This window comes from Falco naumanni, chromosome 5 (genome assembly GCF_017639655.2).
Source record: "Falco naumanni isolate bFalNau1 chromosome 5, bFalNau1.pat, whole genome shotgun sequence".
Taxonomy (NCBI): domain Eukaryota; kingdom Metazoa; phylum Chordata; class Aves; order Falconiformes; family Falconidae; genus Falco; species Falco naumanni.
In genome coordinates, this window is record NC_054058.1 from 47,538,099 (window position 1) to 47,564,080 (window position 25,982).

Below are 25,982 nucleotides of genomic sequence, written 5' to 3' on the forward strand. Positions count from 1 at the left end.
TGATTTATCCCTGTCCTCATCCTGACCCATGAGCCTTTCATTGTATTTTCTCTCCCCTATTCAGCTGAGGAGGGGAGTGATAGAGCAGCTTTGGTGGACACCTGGCATCCAGCCAGGTTCAACCCACCACAGATGTAGCTCAGTGTTAATCTACTACTGTAGCTAATATCAAGCATTCAGTAGCTTTCATGCACTCTAGTAAGTTGTTTCAGTCTCTCACTTTTCTGATCCTATTATTCAATATGTAAATATCTACAGCTAATGAACTTACAGTACAAATTATGCAGCCTGAAGGAGCTGTGGTTTCACGAACAGCATAATATCCCATTATTAGCAGGTGCAGTTTGTTATTTAATGTTTAAGCACTGTGTCTGATTGCATCCACAAATCATGGATGGAGACATCAAAGTGACATAAACTATGCCTGCAGAAAGAGAACTGAAATGCAAGCCCACCGCATGCATTATAAGTGAAAGTGCTTCCAGCTATTTAATTTAAAACATTGGGCTGTTCATTTCATCCAAATTCAGTCAGAGCAAGTTAAAAACAGGCAGGTCTTCCAAAGATTTGTTGTTAGTTCTTTAATGCACCTTGCACGTAGAGTCTTTTCAGCAGGGTTTTACAGAATAGGTAAGAACAGAACAATGTCCTTTTCCAGAGTGCTCTGTACCAAAAAGCATTGTCACCAAACAGTGGAGGATTTTCCAGCTGTCTGCGCTTCTGAGGGAAAGTGTTTTACATTTTACATACTATGTTCACTGTACAGCACAGTGGCAATTTAGAAGAGAAATTTGAGGAGGTGCATGGAAGTCTGGATGGACAGAATCTGGGCTCAAATTTCAGCGTGCAGATTGTAAAAGTAACGTTCTTGATCGTCTGAGGGAGCCTAGAAATTAATGTTTCTGAGTTGACAAATCCCAGCCTTTAACAGGTCTTTGTAAAGCTAATAGGCTAAAACTGTTGCTGAAAAATTGATCTACATTTGAAAAAAAGTATGGCTTTTTCATGGAGTGTGGAGGCAATACAGAAAAACTGTAGATAACTGAAAAACAACAAGAAGGCACTTGAGATACTTCTTTTCCTTCAAGAATATTGACAAGGACTTTTTTGTCAAAGAGTTTTCTGTCACCAGTCTTCATAATTCAGAATGTCAAAAACCTTTTGTAGGATACCAGCCTCACAGGAAAAAACAGGCAATAGATGAAAAAAAAAAAAAAAAAAAAGAAGGTTACATATGAGCTCTCCCCTATATGTCCAAAGTCACCTTTTCCTTTAAAATAATTAGTCTTAAACTGCAATTATTTTTGAAATGTTTGCCTTCCAGTGACATCAGGAATAAACATAATGCACAAGGCTACAATCACTTAATGCACAGTGAGAGTTTTCATTGCCCAAAGGTGACATGACTGGTTTGCTAAAACACTCCTTGATAGTACCGGCCTAATAAGGAGAAATATAGAGTTGTCTGTAGGGAAGAGAAAGACAGAGTATATAAAAACACCAGCAGTGTGTTTTATGTCTTCATTTCATGTTAATGATTTTGGTGTTGAACTTGTTTTGAAAAGATGGCATTGTATTTACAGCACTGTGCTTCTGAAACAAATAGTTACCGTTTGAAATGGCTGCAGTGCCTTCTTAGTCTAGGGGACATTTGCGTCTTCCCTGCAGCATGAAGTGGGTAGTCCCAGGAGGGAAGCGTGAATCTGGAAAGGACAATTCCCTTTCTTTACCCACTCTTGGCACAATGTCTCCAGGCCCTCTCATCGTATGATTACTTCCTGGAGCGAGTGGAGCATTGGCACTGTGTGCCTTGGATTAACTGTGTTTTAATTGTGGTAAGAGCCTCACAAATAGAGCTAGACAAATTACCTCAGTGCTCAGACTCTATTGAAAAAGACGTTTCAGTTTATGGCTCTCTGGGCTCAAATTAAATGGGCATTATCCACTGCATATTTACATATTTGTTTCTTGCTGTTTGAGTGGTAATGAAGTGATGTCGTAAATGAAGTTTAATAAAGCTTGACCTGAGGGAAAAATGCTCCTGAGATAGCCACACTGACTGAAACCTCTGTCAGCCAGTTACTCATGTCCCCCTGTTCAAAGTCTTATCTAGTTTACAAACTCTTCTGTGCACAAATATAATTTGTATTCTTATACGAAAGCTTTTAAACGAATCTCTAAAAGTGCCTTTTAGGCAAAACAGTGTAAAGGCCCTTTTCTTTCCTCTTGGAGGTCTTCATGGTACTGTACTTACTACTTAGATACAGGTTGTTGCTGTTTCTGTTAATAGACTCAAATAGATCTTTCCATTTATAACAAATAAGATTGATTCCCCTTTCTGAAGTCTTCACTGTCAAGCTCTAACATAAGAACTTTGTGCTTACTTTTCTTAACAACCATTTCTTATATCTTTTTTAAATTCAAAACTTTTAATAAAAAAAAGAAAACCTCCACAGTGAAAATGTAGTAGAAGAACAAAATGGAGACATGTAAATCTAGAAACCATAAGTCTATACTTTCTCTTGCAATATGCAAAACATGTTATTTTTCATGACTGGTAGATTTGAGACATTTCCTCTTAGTTTCCGATGTGTTTATTTGACCTTCTTTTAGGTTAGCTTATAAATGTCATGTTTTGAAAAACTGCCATTGTAGGCTAGTAATAACAGTAGAATATTCAGGGATTTTCAGTCACATACTTCTATACATAAGGAGTAGAATTATACAGTTTTCCTATATCTTTTTGTGTCTGTAATAACATATCTAACATTGAGTTTGCACAATTTCTTCATGTAGAAATGTAAGGGTTTGTATTTAGTTATTAGATAGGTTTTTAAATTAAATTGGTTGGAAAATTATCTCTCATAATAAGCTGTTACAACCCATCCATCTAATTTTAGTGCATTCTTTACACATTTTTAGTTTAATTGGCTTAGTTTCAGAAGCAGAAATTTTTGAAAGAAGTGTATCAGCAAGTTTATTTGCTTAACTGGTACTTGCTAAATTCCAATGAATATATTTTTCTCCACTTTTAACATTCTCTTTTGTTTTTTTGTGTGCGTGAGGAAAATTGCATAAAGTCTTTTAATCAATCTACTAGAAACTCTTTTATTCAGGTCATTCCTTTTAAAATGGCTATTTAAATGAGACACAACATTCTTATGACTCCACTAATTATGCAAATCTGATTTATTAAATTAGCAAACATCAATAAAAATAAAGTTCTGTAATCTAATTTTTCATTTCTTTAAAATAGAAGCTATGAATAAGTTATCCATTTTTAGAAGAAAGCTATTCAGATATGTTTACATGCATCACTTTTGCTGACTTGTTTGTAGCATAGGCATATGAGATAATTTTGGATATAGACCTCTATTTGATGGCTTGAAGAAGATTTAGCATAGCACCTCTGGAGTTACTCTTCTTGAGTGTACTGATTGATTAGATCTGAAAGCCCCTTCACCAAGTAACACCAAGCATGCTCCAGTCCAGGATCCTTTACGTTATTTTGACTAGAGTGAAAAGCAAGATTATTTTCTTGTTGTTGTTGCAATGGAGTTTGTTAAAAAGGAATTTGTAAAGTGGAGACAGGATGAATCACATGAAAGATACTTTATTTGCTTATAATACTGAGCACTTGTCAACCAACTCAAAACAAAAAGGGTGTCTCTATAAAGGTTTTTCTTAAGATCATTTTCTTCACCAGGTTAATTTTTTTAGATTTTTTCTCCTTCCAGCGTATAAGTGTTGATTAGGTAGGTAGAGGTAGTGAAATCACCATATCTAAGTTTTTTAGTAAATCAGAAAGTGCTTTTGGCTGCTCCAGAGGACTGGCTCTTTCCTTGCCCTTTTATAGAATCATAGGATAATTTGTGTTGGAAAAGACCTCAGGATGTTTGTATTCCTACCTCCTGCTCAAAACAGGGTCAGCTGTGAGATCAAGAGTATTGCTTACGACTTTCATGTGCCTTTTTCCAGGTCAATACATATATTCATTTTTTATGTTTGGGATTTTTTTTTAATCTTTCCAGTCCATAAAGGAGCCCAGCTACTTTTTATATTTATCTTAAATGAAAGGCACATGTTATACTCAGTTTTCATAGGGGTTAGCCTAACCTCCACTAATTCCTGTAACTCAGAGTTTTACTGCACTGCTCTTTGTATGCTCTTCTCCACTCAGAATGTGTCTTTCCATACCTAGACTTCTGTGCCTTTCTGTGCCTTATAAATTAACAATCTGGCCTGCGACCTCATTTTCTGAGGAATCTGGAGAAGCTCAGGCTTCCTACCACCGCAGAAGTGCTGGCGGCAAGGCACTTCTGAAAGTCATCTTCCTGAAGCAGAACTGTCACCAATGCCAGGTCAGGATGGCCATGGTGCTTTTTTTTTTTTTTTTTTATTTTATTTTTTTTATTTCTGTATCTGTTATTTCAGTGCAGATTACAGCCTGGTCCCTCATCTCCAGAGTTCTTGATTTTGTACTATGAGTGCTATTGTTATTGGAAACTGTGGTTTTCTGAGACAGGATTGGATTTAAACAAACGTCCTGAAACAACACTTGAGTGGAAGGTGGGGTACATAGAACGTCCCAGGTGAACAGTCTTGTGCAAATTTATGGATTTTATCATTAGCTTCAGAAATTCACAGGAAAGAATTCAAGTAATGAAATAAAGAAAGTACTGCCCAAAATCAAAAGGCCTTTTAAAGTCCAGAGGACACTAGTGGGAGTCTTTGTTACTTACAGATCTGTATTTCCCTATGTGTTCTCTGAGGGTAGAATGAATAAGGTGGGATGGGGGAAGTTGGTGGCAGCCAAGACCTTGTAAAATGTTCTGAATCCCTTACTGTCACTATGATGTGTCCCAGACAGCTAAGCAGCGAACTAGAGCTACCCACGAAGGTGCAGTTGTAGGAAGTAATGTGTCTACACTACAGCAGAAGTTGGGGTGAGTCGTGTGGAAGGTGACAGGAGTCCAGGGAAAATAGGCTGGCTGTGCTGCAGAGCCCCAAGAGGGAAAAGAACCATCTTATTGACTGTAGCTGTTTATAATATAGATATCTGGCTGGGGAGGAACAAGCGCTTCTGGGCAGCAGTTCTTCTCAACCTGAGGAAAATAGAACAAATTAATTGTACCCTGAAGGTGCCTGTTCCTCTCCACTTCAGACATCTAAACATAGTTGCCCTGAACCACACCTGTGATGTCTGCTCCTTGGGAATAAGCTTTCAGACAGCTTCTCAGGGTCAGTGGGCTCAGAGCCATGATAGTGCCAGTGTTTTCATACAAATATAGCAGTCTGTCAGTGTCCAGCAGGGGAAACTGGGTCAGATACATGGCACACACCACACCTATATACTACTGAAGACAAGCAGTTTTGTTTGTTCTATGCTCAAGTGACATCTATGGACTTACATGAGTAGATCTGTAGATTGCAGGATCAACCCTAATACTGAAGGAGTGTAAAGCAAACAACTAACAGAATTGTGTGAAAATTTTAAAGTTCAATTCTAAAACCCCCAAGCTATGGAATAGATTAATGCTTCTACAGATTTTCCATTACTTGACATCTTCTGTTCTTTGCTGTTTTGACTCTGATTTGATGAGTTCTTGCCATGACAAAATTTACATTTCCATCGTGGCCTGGTTTTTGTCTATGTTGTGAAAGCAAACAGAATTCATGTATCTTACTAATGCATTATTACAGCCAAAAGGCACAATCTAAAAATGATATGGGGAAGGTGAGCGCATTAGAGCTTGGGGAAAGAAAGGGAGAAGGATGATGGTCAGAAAGCATTGAGGAAGCTAGTATCAGGATGTGGAGGCATATCCACACTGAATTACAGCAGATAAGAAAAGATGCTTTCTCACTGTATAACTCTGTATAACTCCCCCTATAAAAATCTGAGTGTAACATCTCTTTAGAAATACAACAGAAGTCCTTAACATCTTGAAACAAATCTTTTGTATTTATGGAGTATGATTAACAGAAGGCAGGGAAGGAGAAAGACAAGGAATGAATAGTCATTTATATAGATTAGACTCAGGAAACTGTTTTAGCTGAGGAAAGAGGGAAACGTTTTTAAAATGTGAAGACATTTCATTTAAACAGATTAAAAATTAAATGCCTGGTATTAAAATGCCATACTAGTTGATAAGAAAGGCTTAGCTTTACAAAAGAGAAAACAAAAAGGAAGAGAAAATGTTTAGAAGTGATTACATAATCCAGTAATACACCAATGCGTGCTCTTTTGTATGGACAATATTTAAGCTTAAATCAAATAGAATTTTTTCATGTATTTACCTACAAATTTTTAGAAATCTTGTTCAATTTACTCCATTTTCATACAATTTATTCAGTTTGGTGTTGAAACAAAATGCATTTCTGTCTTAAATGTCCTCACAGCTTATCACTGAAATGTTCATCTAGGACTAACTATGGCTAGCTAGCAAAGGGGCTTATTTCCTGATTCTGTTTTTAATTTATTCCATAGACTACATTTATTTCATAGTCAAGGATATTTTCTGTCAGATACTGTGTAACAAAAAATAAAACCTTATTTCCTAAACTCATTACTAGATTTCTGATGCAGAAATGAGCTGACAGCAGCCTTTGGAGTCAGATTCACCGCACAGGCATTTTACTTCCTGTGACTACAGGAAAGTAAAATTAGATCAGCAGCCTGGAACACATTGCCAGGCCCACAATTTGGTTCGGATCTCATCAGGGTATACATGGAAATAAGTGGATTACTTGCACTTACATTTCTTTTCCTGCATTCAGAGATTATCACAGTCATATCCTAAAGATCTGCAGTGGGAACATGAATGAATATGTTTCAGGTTTTCTTGAATAGCTAGAATTTTTTGTTTTTTAAAAAGTGCATAATGCACCTCTCTAAATGCCTGACAGACATTCTCCCTAACTCTATCAGTAAAGCCCTGGAACACTGTCATTACAATATGTGGATATTATCAATATCCAAAAGGGCTGATCTGTTTCATTGTATTACTCTTGAGTACCTGCCTCTTGTAAATTGAATTAAGTGTATGTCTTCAACAAAGGTAATACATTTTTCTAATGTCCTTAACTGCTTAATTTTGATCTTGAAGCCCATAGAACCTGAAGATCTCAGCAATTTACTTTAAGTGAAATAATAGTATATTCCAAAGTAAGTGCTGCATAGCAATACTGTTTAAAATAACTTAAAATTATCTGTGAAGGAAATTGGATGGGTTTGGAGAAACTTATACTTTAAGTACCACTTTTGCCTGATTCACCTTGAATTTTTATCCAATAGCTCTTTAATGATTGATTGATTTTAGCATTGTGAAAGCAAAATGAGGAGGGGGTGTGTGTGTGGATGATGGGTTTAGTTTTTCTAAAGGCAGGAACCTTCTCTTCATTGCTGCTTTCTTGCCAGAGATTATTACAGTAACGTCCACATGGGAGCATGATATAGGGCTTCTCTTTTTATCCCAGTCTAGACACTGTCAGCCCCCATATGATCCTTACCAGCCCCATATCCTAATTCCTGCGAAATCCTAGGCTGGTGTTAGTTGGGATCTGTGGACCCACATTAGTTATATCTGTTGCCTTTGGGATGGTGCTATGCCTTGGTCTTTTCATACTCACCTGAGGTTAGTATAAACACCAAAAAAGTTTAATGTGCAAACAAATCTTATTTTAGCAAAAGGTTAGGTACCAGAACTAAAGAATAAAATACAGCAAACACCACTTTGAACTCATACTTAAAACTTAAAGTTCTCCTTGCTTGAGCCACTGTCTCAGCCATGCTGGGGGAACTAAGGAGGTCTTGTCTGTCTTGCTTCTCCTGCTCCAGGTCTCCCAGGACTGACTTGATCTGTGGAGCATTTTGAGACTGCTTCTTAACCCTGCCTTTTTGGCAAGGTTGAAGCTCCCATCCTTTTTCAGAAGCCTCTGTGTCTCTCTTCTAGATCTTCTGCCCTAGTAGGAATGCCAGGGATTTATGCAAAATATGCCAATAACGTCTCAGTCCCCAGCCCTGCTCTTCATTGTTCTAATCCCTCTTTGGAATTTTCTTTGAATTTCCATTGCCAATGTAATCCCTAGTTATTAATTCAGTCCTAAGAACACTGTTGGACTTTATGGCTTCTTGTAGCAGCCAGATGCAATGTGTACTTGCACTGAGCATAGAACCACTCTTCCAGATTTGTGGCTTTTAAAAGGAAGTTACTCCAGTATTTGGTCTCTGAATTGGCCTGTTTTCTTTTTCTGGTACTTGGTTCATTCTACGCTTATTTTTCTTATTGTACTGTCTCTCAGGATGAAATACTCTTTTTTTTCCTGGATCTTGTATTATCACATCTTCTGGGGCAGAGTGAAGGTGAGCTGTGCTAAATAAGGGACATTTGATTGCATAATGCTTTACAACTGCTTGATTGTCTTGCAAATCATAATAGAGGAGACTGGGGGTGGGGGATCCATCTCAAGAGGCTTGGAGTCCCTTCCATAGCTCCAAGGGCCCTGAGAACTGCTGATTGGCCAACTTTTTCCTAAATGCCAGGAGCCTTTCTTGCCAGCAGACTCTAATGTTTCAATATTGTTCAGCTTAATTTTTTTTTTTTTTTAAGGTAGCTGATCTAAATTTCTTTTGCTACAATTTAATCCTGTTATTTCTTGCCGGATCCAGAAGTAACATGGAGAGCAGTTCATTTTCTTCCTATTCATAACAATTGTTACTTATTTTTAAAGTATTACTGTGTTATCTGCTTAGCATTTTCTTCTGTATTTTGAATCACCCCAGCTCTTTCAATTTTTTACTCCAGGTCATTTCCCCAAACTCTTGATTATTCTTATTGTCCTGTTCTGATCTTTCTTTCCATAGATGGATCCAAATTGATCCATATATTTCTTACTCAGGCTGGACTTTATCCCCTGCTGAATAGCTATAAAAAATAAAGGACAAGGGAATTTAAGCCCTATACGCTCTTAATTCGATATTATTTTTCCTCTTCATGCACCTTATCCTACTCTGGCTTCTGTTGCTAACTTCTCTTCTTGATCCTAACAGTGACATTTTGTGTGTTCACCTTTTCTGCATTTTTTTCCCTTTCTATCTCTTCATTATCTCTGCTTTCTGTGCCACCATGGTGTGTTTGTCAGACCTAGAGTGTCATATAAGAGAAGCCATTTTCCTAAACACAGAGAATTATTTTCTTTCCTTTTTCTTTGCTCTTCGTTATACATTAAAAAATTTCATATGCTGAGATAAGTTCATCACTTAAGGCACTTGGTGACATTTCCAACATTAGACTTCTATTTTCTTATCAGTGTTGCTGTCACTGCACTTTCCACCAGCCATGTACAGTAGTGGTGATTGCTCAGTTGTTATTCAGAGCTCTCTCCTTGTTGGTATTTTGATATTTTCCTGTTAACCTTTCATGTTTTAAAGGGGAGATGGCATCAGTGTTAGATGGGCCCTTCACTTAAATGCTGCTAGAAACAAAAATATTTTGAAAACTATCAATTTGCTCCCATTTTGTACTTAAATACTATCTGGGCAAATCAAGAATTCCCACATTCTTCTTCCCTTGGTAGTCTGTGGAATTTTTTATGTGTTTATTTTATACAAGGTTCTTTCAGTTCAAAGGCTAAGATGACTTTACTTAACTTTCTCAAACGGAGGTTTGAAAAAATATAGAAATCTGTAATTTGTTGTACTCCAAAGGCTGTAGTTGGCAGAGGTTTGACATTGGAAATGCCTCCATTGTACATTATACACAGTCAGAGAGTGATGGGTAGGACTAGTTGCCTTCTGTGATTGTCTGAGGGAACCCAGTAAGAGAAAAGTGATGTTGACTGAAGTGGAGAAGACAAGCAAACAATACAGAGAGAAGGCATTCTGGAAGCTGAAACAAACATATCAGTTTGTCAGTTGTGTGTGTGTGTAAGACAGAGAAAGGTAGAGGGTGAACTGCTTTAAAATATTATGCTGCAGAAATCATTATTTATTTAATTTTTCTTTCCTCATTGAAGAGCAGTATGGCAATTGTGGACAGTAGGGCAATAAGTTTATTATAGGAAATAAATTTATCAGTTGTCTCACTGTGATAATGATAATTCACAGCTTTCAGTAGCTAGTAGCAAGAACATAGATAGCGACGTGCCATACAGTTTTAATACCATTTCTTCCCTAACCAACTCACCAGTCTGGTTTTGATACCTGAAAGAGGTTATGCATGAAGGATGTATGTGTGTTTGTACAGCAGAAGTAATTATAGGGACTCTGTAAAGTTGCATCAAATGATGAAAAGCATGTTTCTACACTATTTATTATACACGATAGGCACTATATTTTACATATTTGACAGGAACTGCAGCCTGCAGTGTATGAAAAAAATTATAATTCCCTAAGTGGTGGTTTGTTGAGAAAGTGTTCTGCTATTTTGATATTTTTTTCCCATTGTCTAGTGATGTAACACTAAGGATTTCCCCCCATTTTTAAAATATCTTTTCTAATATTCATTGGACCCAAACTGTTTTGGTTTTAAGCAAATTCCTTTCAACAAAATCACTGAATTATTAGCTATAGAGCCCTTGATGTATAAGCCATATTGATTTCTTTTTCAAAAAATATCTAATGGAATTATAGTTTTCCTGTCAGGAAATCTTTCTAAATGAAGAAAAAGTCTGTAATAGTGCATCTACAAAGTCTTAGAAAAACGAGGATTATTAACTGAAATGAGATTTTATCTTATTTTTCTTTTTTTTCTTATTTTTCTGTTGCATTTTTACACTTCTCCACATAAAAGAATGAAACAGATTGCTGTAAGTATACTAGTTCCAGAGGTATGATTGGTGAGAATTTCAATTCTACTCCAGACTTTTACACTGAATGAAAGTATCTGAATAGTATTACAGGGCTAAAATACACTCTGGTAACTTATGTTTCACCTTTGAACTGTGAATTCTCTGCTGCAGCTCTTAGAGACATAGCCCTCTATGGAAAATGGGCAAAATAAAAAAATTCCAGGAACATTTACACATAGTGTTATTTCTGTCAATAGTTAACAAAGATTTTTGCACTTTCTTAACAATCTGCCTTTTGCTAGCTGGGAACTTCTTAAAAACAAGTAATATTTCTTCATCTCTTTGGAGATGGGGAATTTGGAAAGGGGGATTCTTTGTCAGTGTATGTGTTACCTTTGGCCTTAGTTTCACAGCATCATAGGGATCTCAGATTTCAATATTATTCAGCAAACAAATTTAGGGTTAGTACCACCACCTTGCAACATACGCAATCAGATCAAAACTAATGCTACCTCATGTGATAGTGAAGTTGACCTTCAAGCAAAAGAAGACTTGCTTGTTTTCTGTAACTCCTCTCATTAAATCTTCACATAAGAGCTCTGAACTAGCAGAGCAAATCATCTTTGTCCTCTATCACATTTATCTGAACCATTGAAATACTGAGCTCCATCTGGTGCTGCTTTGCTCTTCTGTGTCACACAGGAGGTGTTTTCATCCAGCACCTTGTGTCAATAGACATACCGGTAATGGCAATAATTGGTCAATAGTGGAGCTTGTGTTTAGGTGTCTGCCTTATCAGTACATTATGCCATGTATGGACATTGCCTTATAACGACAAATCAGAACAGTCCAAAGCAAAATCATAATTTGGCCTTGTTTCATTTAAAGCACATCTAGCAAATTATAGGATTTATACAGAGATGCACAAAGGATCCAGTATTCTCCCTTCTTAGTTTAGAGATATTATTATGTATTTCAATTTCATCTTGTCTCTAGTTAAACTATAATTATGCTACCTTTGCTTAAGAAACTTTTTTTTCCTGTTTCTGATGTGTATTTTTGTAACATCAGATGATCTCGTTATATACAGAAATCAAATTACTTTGAGCTTAGCTAAGCAGAGACAGATGAAAACTTACATAGACATCAATTATTAGGAATTTCCTCTCTGCACTAGATGGTAACGTTTCTTTTCATGATCAGCCTGAAATTGTGACTTGGTGAAGCCGTCACATTAAGATGGATTTGTCTTTTTCTCTTGTTGTGTTGTGTATTGAAATTTTTGTGAGCATTCTGAGCATGGTTTGGGGTTTAGAAAAAGGTAAATCTACCTAATTATATTAATCTGAATTGTGAGCTGAACAGTAGTAATGAAGCCTATTCTCACCGTATTATTTTGCTTTGGAAAGCACTTCCGTTTGGTGGGAAAGTCCTATCTGGAGAGATGGTGGCTCTACCACATGCTTTGGCAGATTTCCAAGGCAATTTCTCTTGTGAAATTGTTGTTTACATCCTTCCAATGCATTGGATCGCTTGAGTACCTTTAGTAAGACTACAGAGTGCATTACTCAAAAATTCACTGCCGCCATCTTACTAAACAAATATAACAATTATTTGTATAATGGAGAAGAGGAAAGGGAAAATGGCTCGCTCGTGCCTCTGCCTTAAAATGGGACAGGCAGAAGAGTTTTGCAGCACTGAATTGAACAGTGTGAAATGAATTATCAGAAGATGACTGCTCAGACTCTTTCCAATTCTAATAATCCTAGCAGTAAAATAAGTAAAGCACAGAGAACTGAGATGCGAGTCAAGGGAACAGGCATTTGAGTCACCCAGACTACCAGAGTTTATGGGGAACTGTAACTGGTAGACTTGTGAGTGATTCACATTCTTCACATGCATCTTTCCCCTCCATTTAACTGGGTCTTGCATTGTCTCTGGTGCTTTCTTTCCTGCAAAATGGGGACCTACACTAAGTCTGAGAAGGTGCTGTCAGAGTGGTCTTCAGTGACTTTCCCTTTTCTGCAGAGCAGAGGGATATATGTCTGCCCAACCAGGTGTTGCCAAGTAACTTAGCAGGTATTGAAGTTACATCAGCATGGGATAGCACCCGACGTAATCAGCCATGCTAACATGCACGTGCACTAACCCCGCTGCTCCCTCCACAGCCAGGGCTGACATCTCTCCCTGTAATTCCTCGTGTTGTGGATATGTAGCTAACTTGAAGAACTTGGTTTCATTGTGCCACGTGAACTGAACTAAAGTCTCTTTCTCCTGATAGTGTCATTTTGAGTAGACTCTTCCTCAGCTGTGGTCTTGTTGAGTTCACTGGTGTTTCTCTTTAGAAAGAATTTTGCATTACACTGTCAAATACAGAGGTATACAGACTGTAAGAGAGAGCTGCAGGACAGTTCACTGCATCCTGAAAAGTGCTGACTTTGAAATCTAGGTTGATAGTCACCAAGTATTTCTTGTCTTCCTTGATTTATGAGCTGAGAAACAAGTCTCTCAAGAGGGAGTTGAACAACCAAATAGCTTCACCTTGCTGGAGAATAGTCAGGTGCTCAGAACCTGGGCTGTTGCAAATGCTTCTGCCACATGGGAGGTCAGTAGTGACCTTTCTGTCCAGAGACACTGTGGTGCCCAAAGAAGTTGTGAGGTCTCCATCCATGGAGAGATTCCCCACAAACCATTTTAGTTCTCTCTGCTTTGAGCAGGGGTTTGGACTAGATGACCTCCAGATGTCCCTTCCAACCTCTGCTATTCTATGATGCTACGATAAGCAGCTTGTACAGTTCATCTAGGTTATTTGTATGCAAAAGCTATAATAAGCCTGCCTGCGTGTTTTGTGTGTTTGATTGATTATTAAGTTTGTGAAATTAACTGTTGGACAGAAAATAAATTGCTTTTTTCTTTGCCAAAGTGATGTTTCTCCAATAAGCCTCTAAAAGCAAACATGAATATTTAATAGACAAATCATTAAATATAAGCATTTTCTACTTCAGAAAATTATTAATGAGACATAAATCTGTACTAAAAAAATATTTGGTTTATATTTTACACTTAGAATAAATTGCAAAGGAAGGTGCTTGATAAAATGTGGTTCAGTTGTATCACGTATTTTTAATGGTTTGTGATGCCAAAAGTAAAATGCTGTACGTAAGAGACTTTTTTGGTCCATAGTACAGTCAACAAGGTTTGATGATCTCAGCTATCACTGTGTAAAATATTAACATTTTTAATTTGAAATTGCAGCACATAACTGATGCCTCATGAAAAGAGACTTAATGTCAAATAATGTGTTCTGCTCGGAAGTGTTATCTGCATTTTTAAATCTCCAAATAATTAATTTCACAGGTTTCTAGTAATTTTCCAGTCCAGAGGAATTAAAAGATACGGTTTATCTCTTTGTCAAATGAAATCCATATGATTAGCTGTTTTCTCACAAAATTTTAACCAGATGGGTCAAACCTGTATTCATTTGGTATTTACTAAAGGGATTATCAAGAAGTGTTTTACTCTTGTCTCACAGTCATATCAACCTCCTCCACTAAGATGGCCATGTTGCAGGTATTTCTAATCCTTTTCTCTAGAAAGTGGAGTCCAAGTCAGAAGATATTGTTTCCATGGTAGATTTACTACATCTAAGTTACCTTACTGTGAGATCCACTCTGTCGATTCAGATGACGTTAGTTAAAATTAAAGGCATCCTTGACATCCTTTCTCACGTTGTTTCTTATCTCAAAGGATTTTCTCTCTCTTTATTGCAGATTGTAAGTTCATTGTTGCACAGTAAACCTGAGCAACAAGGTGGTATTTGCATTTTACTTCTACTCAAGTAACCTACCCTGTTCTTTAAGTTACCTGCCCACTCACACATTTATGTTTACATGAAGGGACATTTGCAAAGTTTCCCCTTGTTACTAACTCTGTTCTGTTCTGGCACTGAGATCCTGTCAACTGCTGCCAGAAATTAAGCACTGTAACAATGACACCTGCTCTGACTTGCATTAGATGACACATTGCCTGAATGCTGGCAACAGGCAGCCACCTGCCTGCATTACTAACTCCACTGGAGCTGAACCTCTGGAGGCATTTTGCAGAATAAAACCAGAGCTTTACCCCATCATCAAATTTTATCATGAGATTCCATATAACAGTAATTTTTAATTGTAATCATGTCAAAGGTCTTTTCCAACCTAAATGATTCTATGACTGTCTTCTTATTTGAAGTCATTCTCTATTTTATATGTCAGTGTCCTCTTACATCAAAATTGTTTTAACAGCTTCCTATTTATTAGTTAGGCTTGCTTATTTTTCTCTTGTTTTCATCCTTACTGCTTTTGCCCTACAGTTTCTTGTAAGTCAACAGCTTCTTAAAATCCTAATTGAAATGTCAGCAGCATATTCCCCTTTTTCACAAAACCTTTACTTTGATTGAAAGTATCTATGTGAAAGATATTGGCGCTATTATTTATTAGATTACTCTGATCCATGCATGTGGAGGTTAATGCTTGTGAGTATGTAGTATTTTCCCTGAAACTGGACATATATTGACAGTATCTAACTAACTATCCAGTGGTAATATATGTACTCTTGGAAAGTATTGGCAGCATATTACTGCAGCTTTTCCAGTTGCATGAAATTACCCTTGTGAATTTACATTTACTTTGTTCTTTCAGAGGAAGAATGGTTTAATCAACTAAAATTTACTGAGTTTTGTTTTTCCACTTAATTCATACCACATGGCAAATCAATCTGTGCTGTTAACATAACAGAGTAATTCTCAAACACAGTGGAACCTGTAGCAGTTACTGTTTACTACTCTGCATTCAGACATCATATGGAGCTTGATTATAGAGAGAATAGTTACTAGAGGACTTATGTTGATTTTCTCTCATTTTCTGACTTTTCCTGCATTACAGTGTTAACAGAAATAAACTGTTTGCCAAAAATTAAAGAACTTTTCCCCTTTTGGCTTTTTAACTTGCCTTGCAGGGTCTTGTTAAAGTAGGCAAGGTTTAATTCTGGCTGTTGGATCTGTTTCAAAACCTTATCTATCTCCTTTTACTTCTATGAGGAAGGTTTTAAATGTGAGGAGATCCCCAGTCTCGAGTATTCTCTTAAATGATGATAGGGAAAACACCTTAATAGTAAATCCTGATTTCTTTTCCATATTGATATGCATACATAAATAAGAGCATTGGTTTTTTGTAGTTGTCTGCCTAGTAGCCTCAAGGCAAATAAGCAATTACACCATAAAGTTGGAGACACTGTAATTTTATCCTTCTTCAAGGTTATATGCTATGAATCTTTTTTCTCAAGTTTCTTAACTTTTAGACTCAAGAAACGATTGTATTAAGGGTGAGTCTGACAGTCTTTTGTCTTAAAATGACTTCACAATATTATTGATAATGAACTAAAAAAAGTCTTTGTTGGAGAAGAATGCTCTAAAGGTTGTTTGACAAAAGATACTAATCTGCAGCCTCTATCCGGGAAGACAGCCTGCAGATACAGCAAAATGTGAGCTTTTTTAAGAGACAATCAATGTCAGCATAACTTTGCTTCCATTCGGACTAATGACAACTTCAGAATGAACACAGTCAGGTCAATAATGAATATATATATTTGAATCCTGCCATCAGAAGGAGTTAGAATGCCTGCAGGAGGACATATGAGTTTTGTAGCCAGGACTTAAACAGCAGTTAACAGCACTCCGTGCCCGCTTTCAGAAGAGGAATAAGAACCTGCCCTTTACCAGTTTTCCTTGGCCTAGCTGATGACTGTAACTCACCTTCTGGAGTACATAGATGGCCTCCACTTCAGTCCCTTCCACTCCTTATATAGTGATACTAGAAAAGAATGTGGAGCTTTGTTTTTAAACACATTTGTAGTTGGCTTTTCTTTGGGAAATACAATGTCTGTATAAACTTAATGGTAAAAGAGAAAGGTAGTCTTACCTGAAGGGCAAGTGTATAGTGTGTGGGCCTATGGTATTGTGCCTGTATTCTAGGATTGGCCACAACGATACGGTATAAAGTGATTTGTTAATGAGGGCAGAAAGTTTGGGAATTAGTGTCTCAGATACAGAGATATGGGCTATAGAAACTTTTCATTATCAAATACTGATCCAATATTTTCAGAAGTTATGGAATATTATTTTGAGCTGTAGAAGAGGGTTAGGGAGTGGAAAGAAGAAGGAGGGAAAAGTTACAGCTTGTGGAAAATGGTAAACTAATGGCATTGATCACTGAAAGTCATTGTACTCACTGTATATTGACTTTCTGTAACCCAGACTCTGGTGATCTAGGGTTCAGTTAAACTAAATACAACTTGCCAGTGCTTCTCAATCAAAAAAATAGTTTTAAAAAAGTTCTTGTAAGAAGTTTTTTTATAAAGAACGCCATCTTTGCTCTGACATTTTGAATTTTCATGAATTTTCATGTCTAGAAACTTCTAGTTTTCAATCAATACTTCTATGGAGAAGAGTACACTTCTTCTGTAGAAAATATTATTTTCTCCAGACAGTTCAGTAAGTGGGTTGTCTAGAGGCTGTGAAATCTCTGCCTGTGGAGATATTCAGGACTCAATGTGTCAAGCCGCTGAGCAACTTAATCTATGTTGGCCCTGCTTTAGCTAGAGTGTTAACCCAGATGACCCCTAAAGTTCCCTTCCAACCTAGATTAGTCTGTAATCCTCTGATTCTAATAAGTCTCTTGCCACGCTGGGTTTTGCTCTGAAGACCAGCAAGAATGTTATTATTGACCAGAAGAAAATCTATTTTGCTATGGATGTTCCTTCTCAAGAAATCAGTTTGAAACAACCAATTTATTTGAATGTTGGTGACCTGGTAATTCTCGTATGGTGATAACTCTATAGGCACTGGTTCCACAGGTCAATTCCAAACACTCCATTTTTTCTTTGCAAAGTCTCTTATCTCATTGTCTGTCCCCCTCATTATTATTCTTCTTCCTTCATCATCTGGTTATCACTTTCTAGCAGATTGCTTATGTCAATAGTTGTCTTATTTAAATTTCCAAAGGGAGTAATGTTACATTGATACTTCTTTGCATGTTCCCGTAATGTGAAATTGAGTTTACTTCTCCAAACCATTTAATGAACCAAGGCTTGAAAGTCAGCTACAACAGAAGAATGCTCTTCTCCTCTCAATGAGACATTTAAAGCTAAAGGATACTGTGTCTAAATACTAATCTAACAAAGAGAGTTTAGGAGATTTCATTCACTGAAGTATGTTTGTAACTAAGATGGTGCTCTTGATGCTTTTTTTTTTCCCCAGGTATTTTGATTAGCTATTTTCTCCTTAGATTAAGTGAATGTGACATTTCATTCAATTACTCATCCATCTGGCCTTGTTCTCTTTGCAATCTTGATTCTCTTAGGCTTTCTTAGTACTTTCCTTTACAAACACTCACCATGAACAAGCCCAAGAGAAATGGATTTCTATTTAATAATTTAGCATTATTATCTCTTTCTTCTTAAAAATCACTGAACCTCCCAAAAGTTTTCAGACTATATCTTCTATTGAGAAAGCTGATAAAATAACGTTACAAGATATCAAGTAAAAAATACTTTAAACATCTGTATTGTGATAACTGTATGGAAGTTTTTTTGTGTTTCTATGTGAAAAGAAGATAAGAAATCAAATTTAGATGAAGATAATGTTCACTTCTGAAATGGCATCTCTACAAGCCCATGTTATTGTGTCTGCCATATCTACTATGGCTTAAACTACAATGTGCTGGAAAATGTCTATAAGCTTCCTGTTTAACAACCATCACTAAATTTACAGGCTCTTTTTAATAAATTTTCTCCATTTCTCAAATTTTATTGGTGTGTCAGGGCCATATTTCCATATTTCCTTCTGTTTATTTGGCTTATTAGAGAATTCTTTTGAGTTTTGATGTTGCTTTTTTTAAATCTGAGCTATTTATTAGTTTGAATTATGAATTATGAATCAAATTGCCAGTTCACTGCTCAGTTAACCTCATCTTTAAGACTAGTTTGAGGAAACTTTTGGATTAGCAGAACTTAGTATTTGGGTTTTGGTATCTACTTGCTAAAGTCTCATGGGAAAATAAAAGCTAATTTGTGAAATGTACCTATAAAGAAAAACATAATTAGAGGCTTGATTTAGAATCCGTAAAAGCCAATGGAAAGAGTACAACTGATTTAATTGTCTCTGAAGCAAGTCTCTTGGGGACATTTTGTTGCTGTTACATCGTTTCATGTTGAAATATTCATCATTTCAGCATCTGTCAGGACAGTGGATGGAAGAATCAAATAGGCATCAGAAGTATAAATGCCAGCCTCCCTCCCATACAGCCACTGTAGCTTCCAGATAAACAATACCAGATTTAAGAACTCCTGGAAAGTTGTATTAATCAAGAATTAGTATGAGAAACATTTAATATAGTACAGTGTCTAAAAGCCTAGGAAATCATCCCTAAAGCCAACAATTTTCTTGCCTGGTTTTCTCAGCCTTCACACTTTCCTTTTCTCATACCTTGTACACCTTTACCCGTTTCCTGGGTATTCCTTGAACTCAGCCTGTAACAGCCTGTTAATGCCATCCATTCAGTTGTCTAAAGCTGTATTGTATGCAATTTTATGAGAATTTAATTGATTTTCATTAGAATTTGAACAATTCATCTTTGACTATTAACATGCGGCTGGTTGTGTTCTCACATCAGCTCCAACCAACCCTGCTGTAGCTTTCTTTTAAAACACTATTTCTCCTCCTGAGTGCAAACAGAGCTAAATTTCTCCCCTTCTCCTCTTTACTTCATATTCTCTATTCTTTGTCAAACAGCCTTCTGCTAGGTAACAGCCATTCTGGTGTGCATACTCTACATAAAGCTCTCTTCACACTACATACAACCCCTGGAAAAGAAGATGGTAGCACTGTGAAGAGATCTTGCTCTCATAGTCATGGCTCTTGATCTTCAAGGGCAACAAATCTGTACAATACTATGCTTGGGGCAGCATCAGATTTCCTTTTTCCTGCTGACTTTAGTTCTAACATTCAGAATTCATGTGGCCAGGTGGGGAGCTGGAGGAAGGAAACCTGGAGACCATGGCTCTGTAGCTGGGACTTCATTGTTTTGACCATGTGGAGCAACAACAAGATCACACTGTCATACATACTTTCCTTGATTGCTAGATAATGCCTCCACACAGCTGCACTTCTGTGTAAGTGCCGAAAATCAGGTCACTTGGCAGAATCAGATCCTGACTTGCCACTTTGCTTTTAGCTGAAGTTCAGGACCAAGCTTTCAGACCCAGATTTACCCCCCAATCTTATTTCCACCCTACACTTGGGTAACCTGCAACTGCATGTCAGCCTCCCCTCCATGCCCTCTTTTCTACATGAAGAAAGCCACACGCAGGCCAAAATGGAGTCACAGCATGGCTTTCGGAAAAAACAGAAGGAAAATGAGTTGACAAAATGCTGGTAGAACTACATGTGTTTGAGGAAGAATTGGGAAGCGGGGGGGGGGGGGGGGGGGGGGGTGGGGTGGTGAAACAAGACCAGAAAAATAGATATTGACCACTGGCCATAGTTTCTTTCTTTTTACTTGAAAAAGTAAACTCTGGTGGCTGTTTTGTTTTTCTTTTGCAGTCATCTCTAACAAACAGTGATATCATCTTTGTGAAGTTGCATGCCCCTTGGGAGGTCCTGGGCAAATATGCTGAACTAATGAATGTAAGAATGCCTTTCAGGTAGGTGTAACTGTATTTTATCTCAACCTCCAATGTCACGCTATATTATAAAGCTAATGTAATAATAATACCAAAATGCACATGGAAAAGCTCTTCCATAAAATACCACACGTCTTCAGAAAATATAAATGGAGTACCTTAGATATCATATTCATTGCTGTTTCTTTTTAATGTCTGCAGTCTCAGTACAGTACTGGTTTGAAATTGAGGTGGGCTGTAGCAGTGCAGCTGTTTTCATGGGGTATTCTATCCTTAGGCCCTTTAACCCCTTCAGTGCTGGAGCCCCCTGCATACTTGTGCGCTGCTGTTTTTTAAATGGACATTTCATTGAAATCAATGGGAAGTCAAGAAGATCCAGGTACGTAAGGCAGCACAGAAGGTGCATGTCTGTTGGACGTATCTGGTATGTTCAGCACCTATAAATTGCTTGCGTAGTGTGTAATAATGGAAATACAGATTATAAATAAGTATACCACCTAACAGGAGAAAAATCAGAATATAAATACTTTATTCTGTGGATAAAAAAAAAAACTTTTATTAAATGCTACTGATAACCAAATTCATTCCACATTGTTATTCAGATTATTTTTATAATTTATTTAATATTATTTGCATGTTGGACTATGAAATTTTCTATGTAAAATACTGATTTTATTCTGCTGGTTATTGGAACTGTTCAAATAGCATAAAGACTTCTACCGGAACTGACAAAAACCCATGAACTGAGAAGTTTTGATTCTTCTTTCAGTTAGCAGGGTTTATAGATGTGTAACTCCATTGATTTTAATGGAATTACTCCTGAGCAAGAAAAGGATCATACCCAGAGTATGCAACTAGAGAGCTGGTGTCCTTTGCAGGATTTCTTCTGTTTTCTTCTTATTTAAGGATGAAAAGTGCCTCTGGTATGATACAAGCTGTAGCAGTACAGAACTTGCTAGGAAAAATGGATACGAATTAAAGACAAAATTGCAGGCTTATTCTGTATGTATTTTGTTTTTCATTTTCACAGCAAATCTTCACTATTCTTTCTTGTGCTTTTAGTGCTAAAGAGAAAAATAGATAAACTATCACAAGCCATTTCAAGATATTGATATTATTTTTAAAAAGTTTTCTAGCCATAGAAAAAATGGGCTGAGCCGAAAGTGCACCTCCTCTGGCCTCTGCAGCACTTGAGATGAACCTGCCCCATAGGAGTAGAAGGTCTTGTGATTAAGAAATACACCAGGAACTCAGATTTTAGTCACTGTGAGCAGCTGGTTCTTTCCTGATCTGAAGTCCCATTTTTGACATCTAACTCTCAGCAGATAACAAAGTAGATGCCTTAGAGATTATATAGAATGCATTGAAAATACTAAAGGTTTCTTTACCTGTTTCAGGACCATGGCTTCATTCTTTTCACATCCACAGATAGAGAATTGTTACAGTATGGCTAAGAGGAAATCATGGTGATTTATTAATGTCTGCTGGGCAGGCTCTTAGATTTTATTTTAAGCGCAACAGTACTGTTTATCATTTAAAACCAAGGACCAGCATTTTACAACATGTCCACTAGTCTAGACTGCCTGTTTCCAGGTGCCCTTCTTTAACCCCTTCTTTTAAAGGCTGCTGATTACTTACAGTTCCTGATATTTTAGGCTGGAATTGTCCAAGGTCCATGCATCAGTGAATAAAATCCTTGATGTTTCGAAACAGGGATGCCAAAACAGTGGCTACCTCTGAATATTTGAAACAAAATCAAGAAGTGGATGGCATATTCAGAAACACTTAGCTTTGACCTGTCTCTGCTCCTCCTGAGTAGAGCAGGATAAACAATACCATCTCGTAGAGGAGTTGGTCAAAGGAGACTGGCCAACATTAAATTGTTTTACAAATTTCACCTTACCAGCACAATATGGACACTGATAACAAAAAATAATGTCAAAATATTATGCGTTATTTAAATTCTAAGTCTGAAATTTTACCTGGAATACTAATCAGATTTTTTTCCATAGTTCATAAAGCATCGTTATCTTATTATAGAAAGCTCCCAAGCATGCTTGCTTCCAAGGCACTAACAGCATTCCTACAGTGCATGTACTACACAAGAATATTCAGAATATGTGTGGTGTGAGCACTTCATTTTCCAGACATGGTACGGTTCAACTTTGCACAATGGAACCTCTCAGAATACACAGAAACCACCTTGATCTAGCAATGACCTTCAGTGGATGATAAAGTCAACCTCTGGAGGAGGTAACTGGAGTTCAGGCAGGCACCCTAATCTTCCAGTAAGGAGTATCAGTGCCAAACCCACACCTAAAATCCCTCAGATTTTCTTAACTCTCATAAAGATGTGATCTCTCTGCTGAAGGTGAAGGGTCAAATCCTGACAGCTGTGGTGTTATAGGTATGTGTGAGGAGAACAAGAGCTGCCAGCAGCAGAGTAGGCTGTGAGGTGGACTCGCTGTTCTGGATCTCCACAGGGGCCACTCTGCCCTGCAGGGCTGGTTGGGAAGCAGGCCAAGAGTGTGGTCAGCATGTGTCTGCTCATGCACCCTTGTCTGCTCACTTGCGTGTACTCCCACACAGCTTATTGCACTGACAACAGAAATCAGCTGTGCCTGTATGAGGGGGCAGAGGGAATGGCTACATACATGGCAGGGGTGGTGGTAGTGCCAAGAACATGTTCATTTGCTTGTGTAGCCTATATTCTGTTTCAAGGGATGTTATTCCAAGAGCAAGCACTGGTTCCAGTTGGTACTGCATGTGTTATGGCATATTGCAGCATCAGGTACTGCTTTCCTGGCTTTTCTAAGTGATTCCCCCTTGTTTTTCACCAAATACAGCTTTAAGAATTCACTAGTGGATGTGAGATAATTTATCCATGTTTGTATCAGTCTTATAGAATTCCTGCAGCAGTTTATGGACTACTTTGAAACAGAAACATCTTTGGGTCCCCAACCTTCACACATGACAAATAGCAGAAAAGGAGAAGACAATGGGAAAATTATGATGATCTTGCAATTCAAATGCCACCAGAGTTTGTGTGGCTTCCTGTGACAGTTCTGTTAATCTCTCTTTTAGTCTCTTCCTCCACCTCTTACAGGCTTCTGTCTTCAATCTCCTTTCCTTCCTTGCTAGTTCATACTGTAACTGACGATGGGTTTTCTTCTCGACTGGCTTCATTTTTGCTGTTCTTCCAGGAGAAAAATCTATTACCTGCACCGCCGATACAAGTTCATGAATAGGTGAGTAGAAGTCTGATGCCAGTCCAGTTTATGTTCATTTGACCCAATAATAAAAATAATGGTTGATGTCAGGCTGGAAGGAAAAGGTTTTTAGCTGCATTTGTGTAAAGGGTGGAGGGAGTAATTACACACTATGACACCTTCAAAAACAAATACAGAAGTTGAATTTTTAAGGCACCTGCACTGTGAAAGAGGTTAATTTTATTGGTGTTGCCTTTTTTAGGAATAAGGAAATATCTTTTGATTGATGGAGTCTTCTAAAGAAGATGAAGTATGTTAATGCAAACACTATCTCTTTTCGTGTGGCTTATTAGGGAGTTTCTTGGGGTTAAAATACCACAGTTACAGCTTTTTTTGCTTTTTTTTTTTTCTATTTCCATGCACCTTGCTTACTTGTAATAGCAGTGGCATTATTTATTTATTTATGACTTTGTCTGTAAGGGTGCCTAGTACTTTCTTGGTAGATAGGAAGGCAATGAACCAAGTTCATCTCTGGTGTAACATTATTGAGCTTGAGAGATGAGTATTTTTCAGGAATCTCTGAAGGGTTTTCACTCAATTATTAAATATCTTTAAGGTTATGTTTGTTGTCTGGTTTATGTCTGACTTAATGCAATGAAAAACTTCCAATGCTGCAGTTTGCATTTTCTTTTTGATACTTTGGACAATCAAATTAAAATGTCTCCAGAAAGCCTGAAAGATATATAGGCTTTGGCAAAGACCAGATCAGATGTTGGCATTTAATGCCACAGTGTTGTTGATGCAGTTTTCAAAAGATTCTAGCATTTGATTTACTGTGTCGCTCTGACGTCAGTGGAAATATTCCCATGAATCTCTGAGAGAAAAAAATTAAATCTGAAAAATCTGCATTTTAGAGTAAACAACTGCATCACTTTGCAGATAACATCATTAGATGAACAACCATGGGAAAGTAAATCACATATTCTCACTCTTCTGTATAAAAAGCATTTTGTATATTAAATTCCATCACAGTGTGCTGGTGACTTGAGAGTACCAGCATTGATCTCACATTATAGTATTTGCTTTCTTATATTATTAAGCACTAAATGGACACTTTGTGGAGCTAAGGCATTTTACCTAGTCAGCACACAATTCTTCTAAAGCTTGTTGATGCTACCCCACTTTCCATCCCCACCTTACAATAATTACTATAGCAGCTGTTAACTTTGGAATTTGTCTTGATTTTAATTAAGACATGGCTGCTTTGACTAAAGCAGTAGATAGGAAGGAGTAGGTGAAGAGTCTAACATTTATGTGTAGTGTATGAAATTTTGCTTTACATTCATTTTCTTATGAGTCAGGATGTGATTTGAAGGCAGTATGGGAAGAGGTGTGATCTTTTGCTGGTATCTGAGTTCCTGAATGATGAGAACACTTGGCTAAATTAAATTTTTATTTTATGTTCACGTCTATAAATAGCTACTTGAGGTGGAAAAGCTATAACCAAATAGTCCCAGTGGGGAAAAAAGAAAACATATTCAGCTTTATTTTCATACATGTGAAATTGAGATATACAGCTTCAATAAAAGTGTATATATATCCTCTACTCCTAGTTCAGTGAAGATTACAAGTAATTGAAGCTTTGGTCCATTTTTTGAGCTATGCTGAACATTATATTGACATTGGGGCAATATTTATTTTAAAGAGTACGTTTTTTACAAGGCAAACCCCAAAGTGGATCACTTGCAACTTGTCAACCTGACTTAATTTTCTTTCTGAAAAATTCTGGTGATCTCAATATTTAAAATAACAAAACTCCCCTAATACATTTTAAGAGGCAAGGAGGGTTGTCAGGTACCTATACAGTATTTAACCTTAACAGTGGTTAAATACTGAACTAAGACAGTATCTAGCACTACAATATACATAAAGCTCTATCAAAGCTGACCCACAGATAAAAATTTGTCTCGATCCAAAACATATTTTTAATTTTCCTAACCTCCTGTTTCCTTTGAAAAAATATTCTATCCCTACCCCACTTCCTAGTGAGAAAACAGTTTCTTTGAAATTATTTGTGAAACTCTTTGTGTGAGATAAGCACAGTACGTATCTTCAGAAAGAGGATACTGAGTAAAGACTGGACTTGGAAAGGGGGGGCAGGATTGAAGAGACTGTCTTTGAGACACTGTGTGAATTAAGACAATAATATTTTGCCTTATGAGGCTAACAAGTGTTTTTAAAGAAGGAGTTTAAGAAGGAAAT

General features: G+C 37.2%; 1 protein-coding gene across 7 annotated transcripts in view; it reads left to right on the forward strand.

The window, feature by feature from the left end:
* Window positions 1-25,982, forward strand: part of ANO4 (anoctamin 4) — a 202,726-nt gene that overhangs the window by 106,050 nt on the left and 70,694 nt on the right. For 5 of the 7 annotated variants that reach the window (XM_040596618.1, XM_040596619.1, XM_040596620.1 and 2 more), the window contains exons 5-6: window positions 20,432-20,532; window positions 23,715-23,759. In XM_040596618.1, coding sequence (XP_040452552.1) covers window positions 20,432-20,532; window positions 23,715-23,759 — 146 coding nt within the window. Of the gene's footprint in view, window positions 1-20,431; window positions 20,533-20,788; window positions 20,891-23,652; window positions 23,760-25,982 lie in introns of those variants that run through there. The other 2 variants (XM_040596624.1, XM_040596623.1) reach the window with 2 other exon arrangements.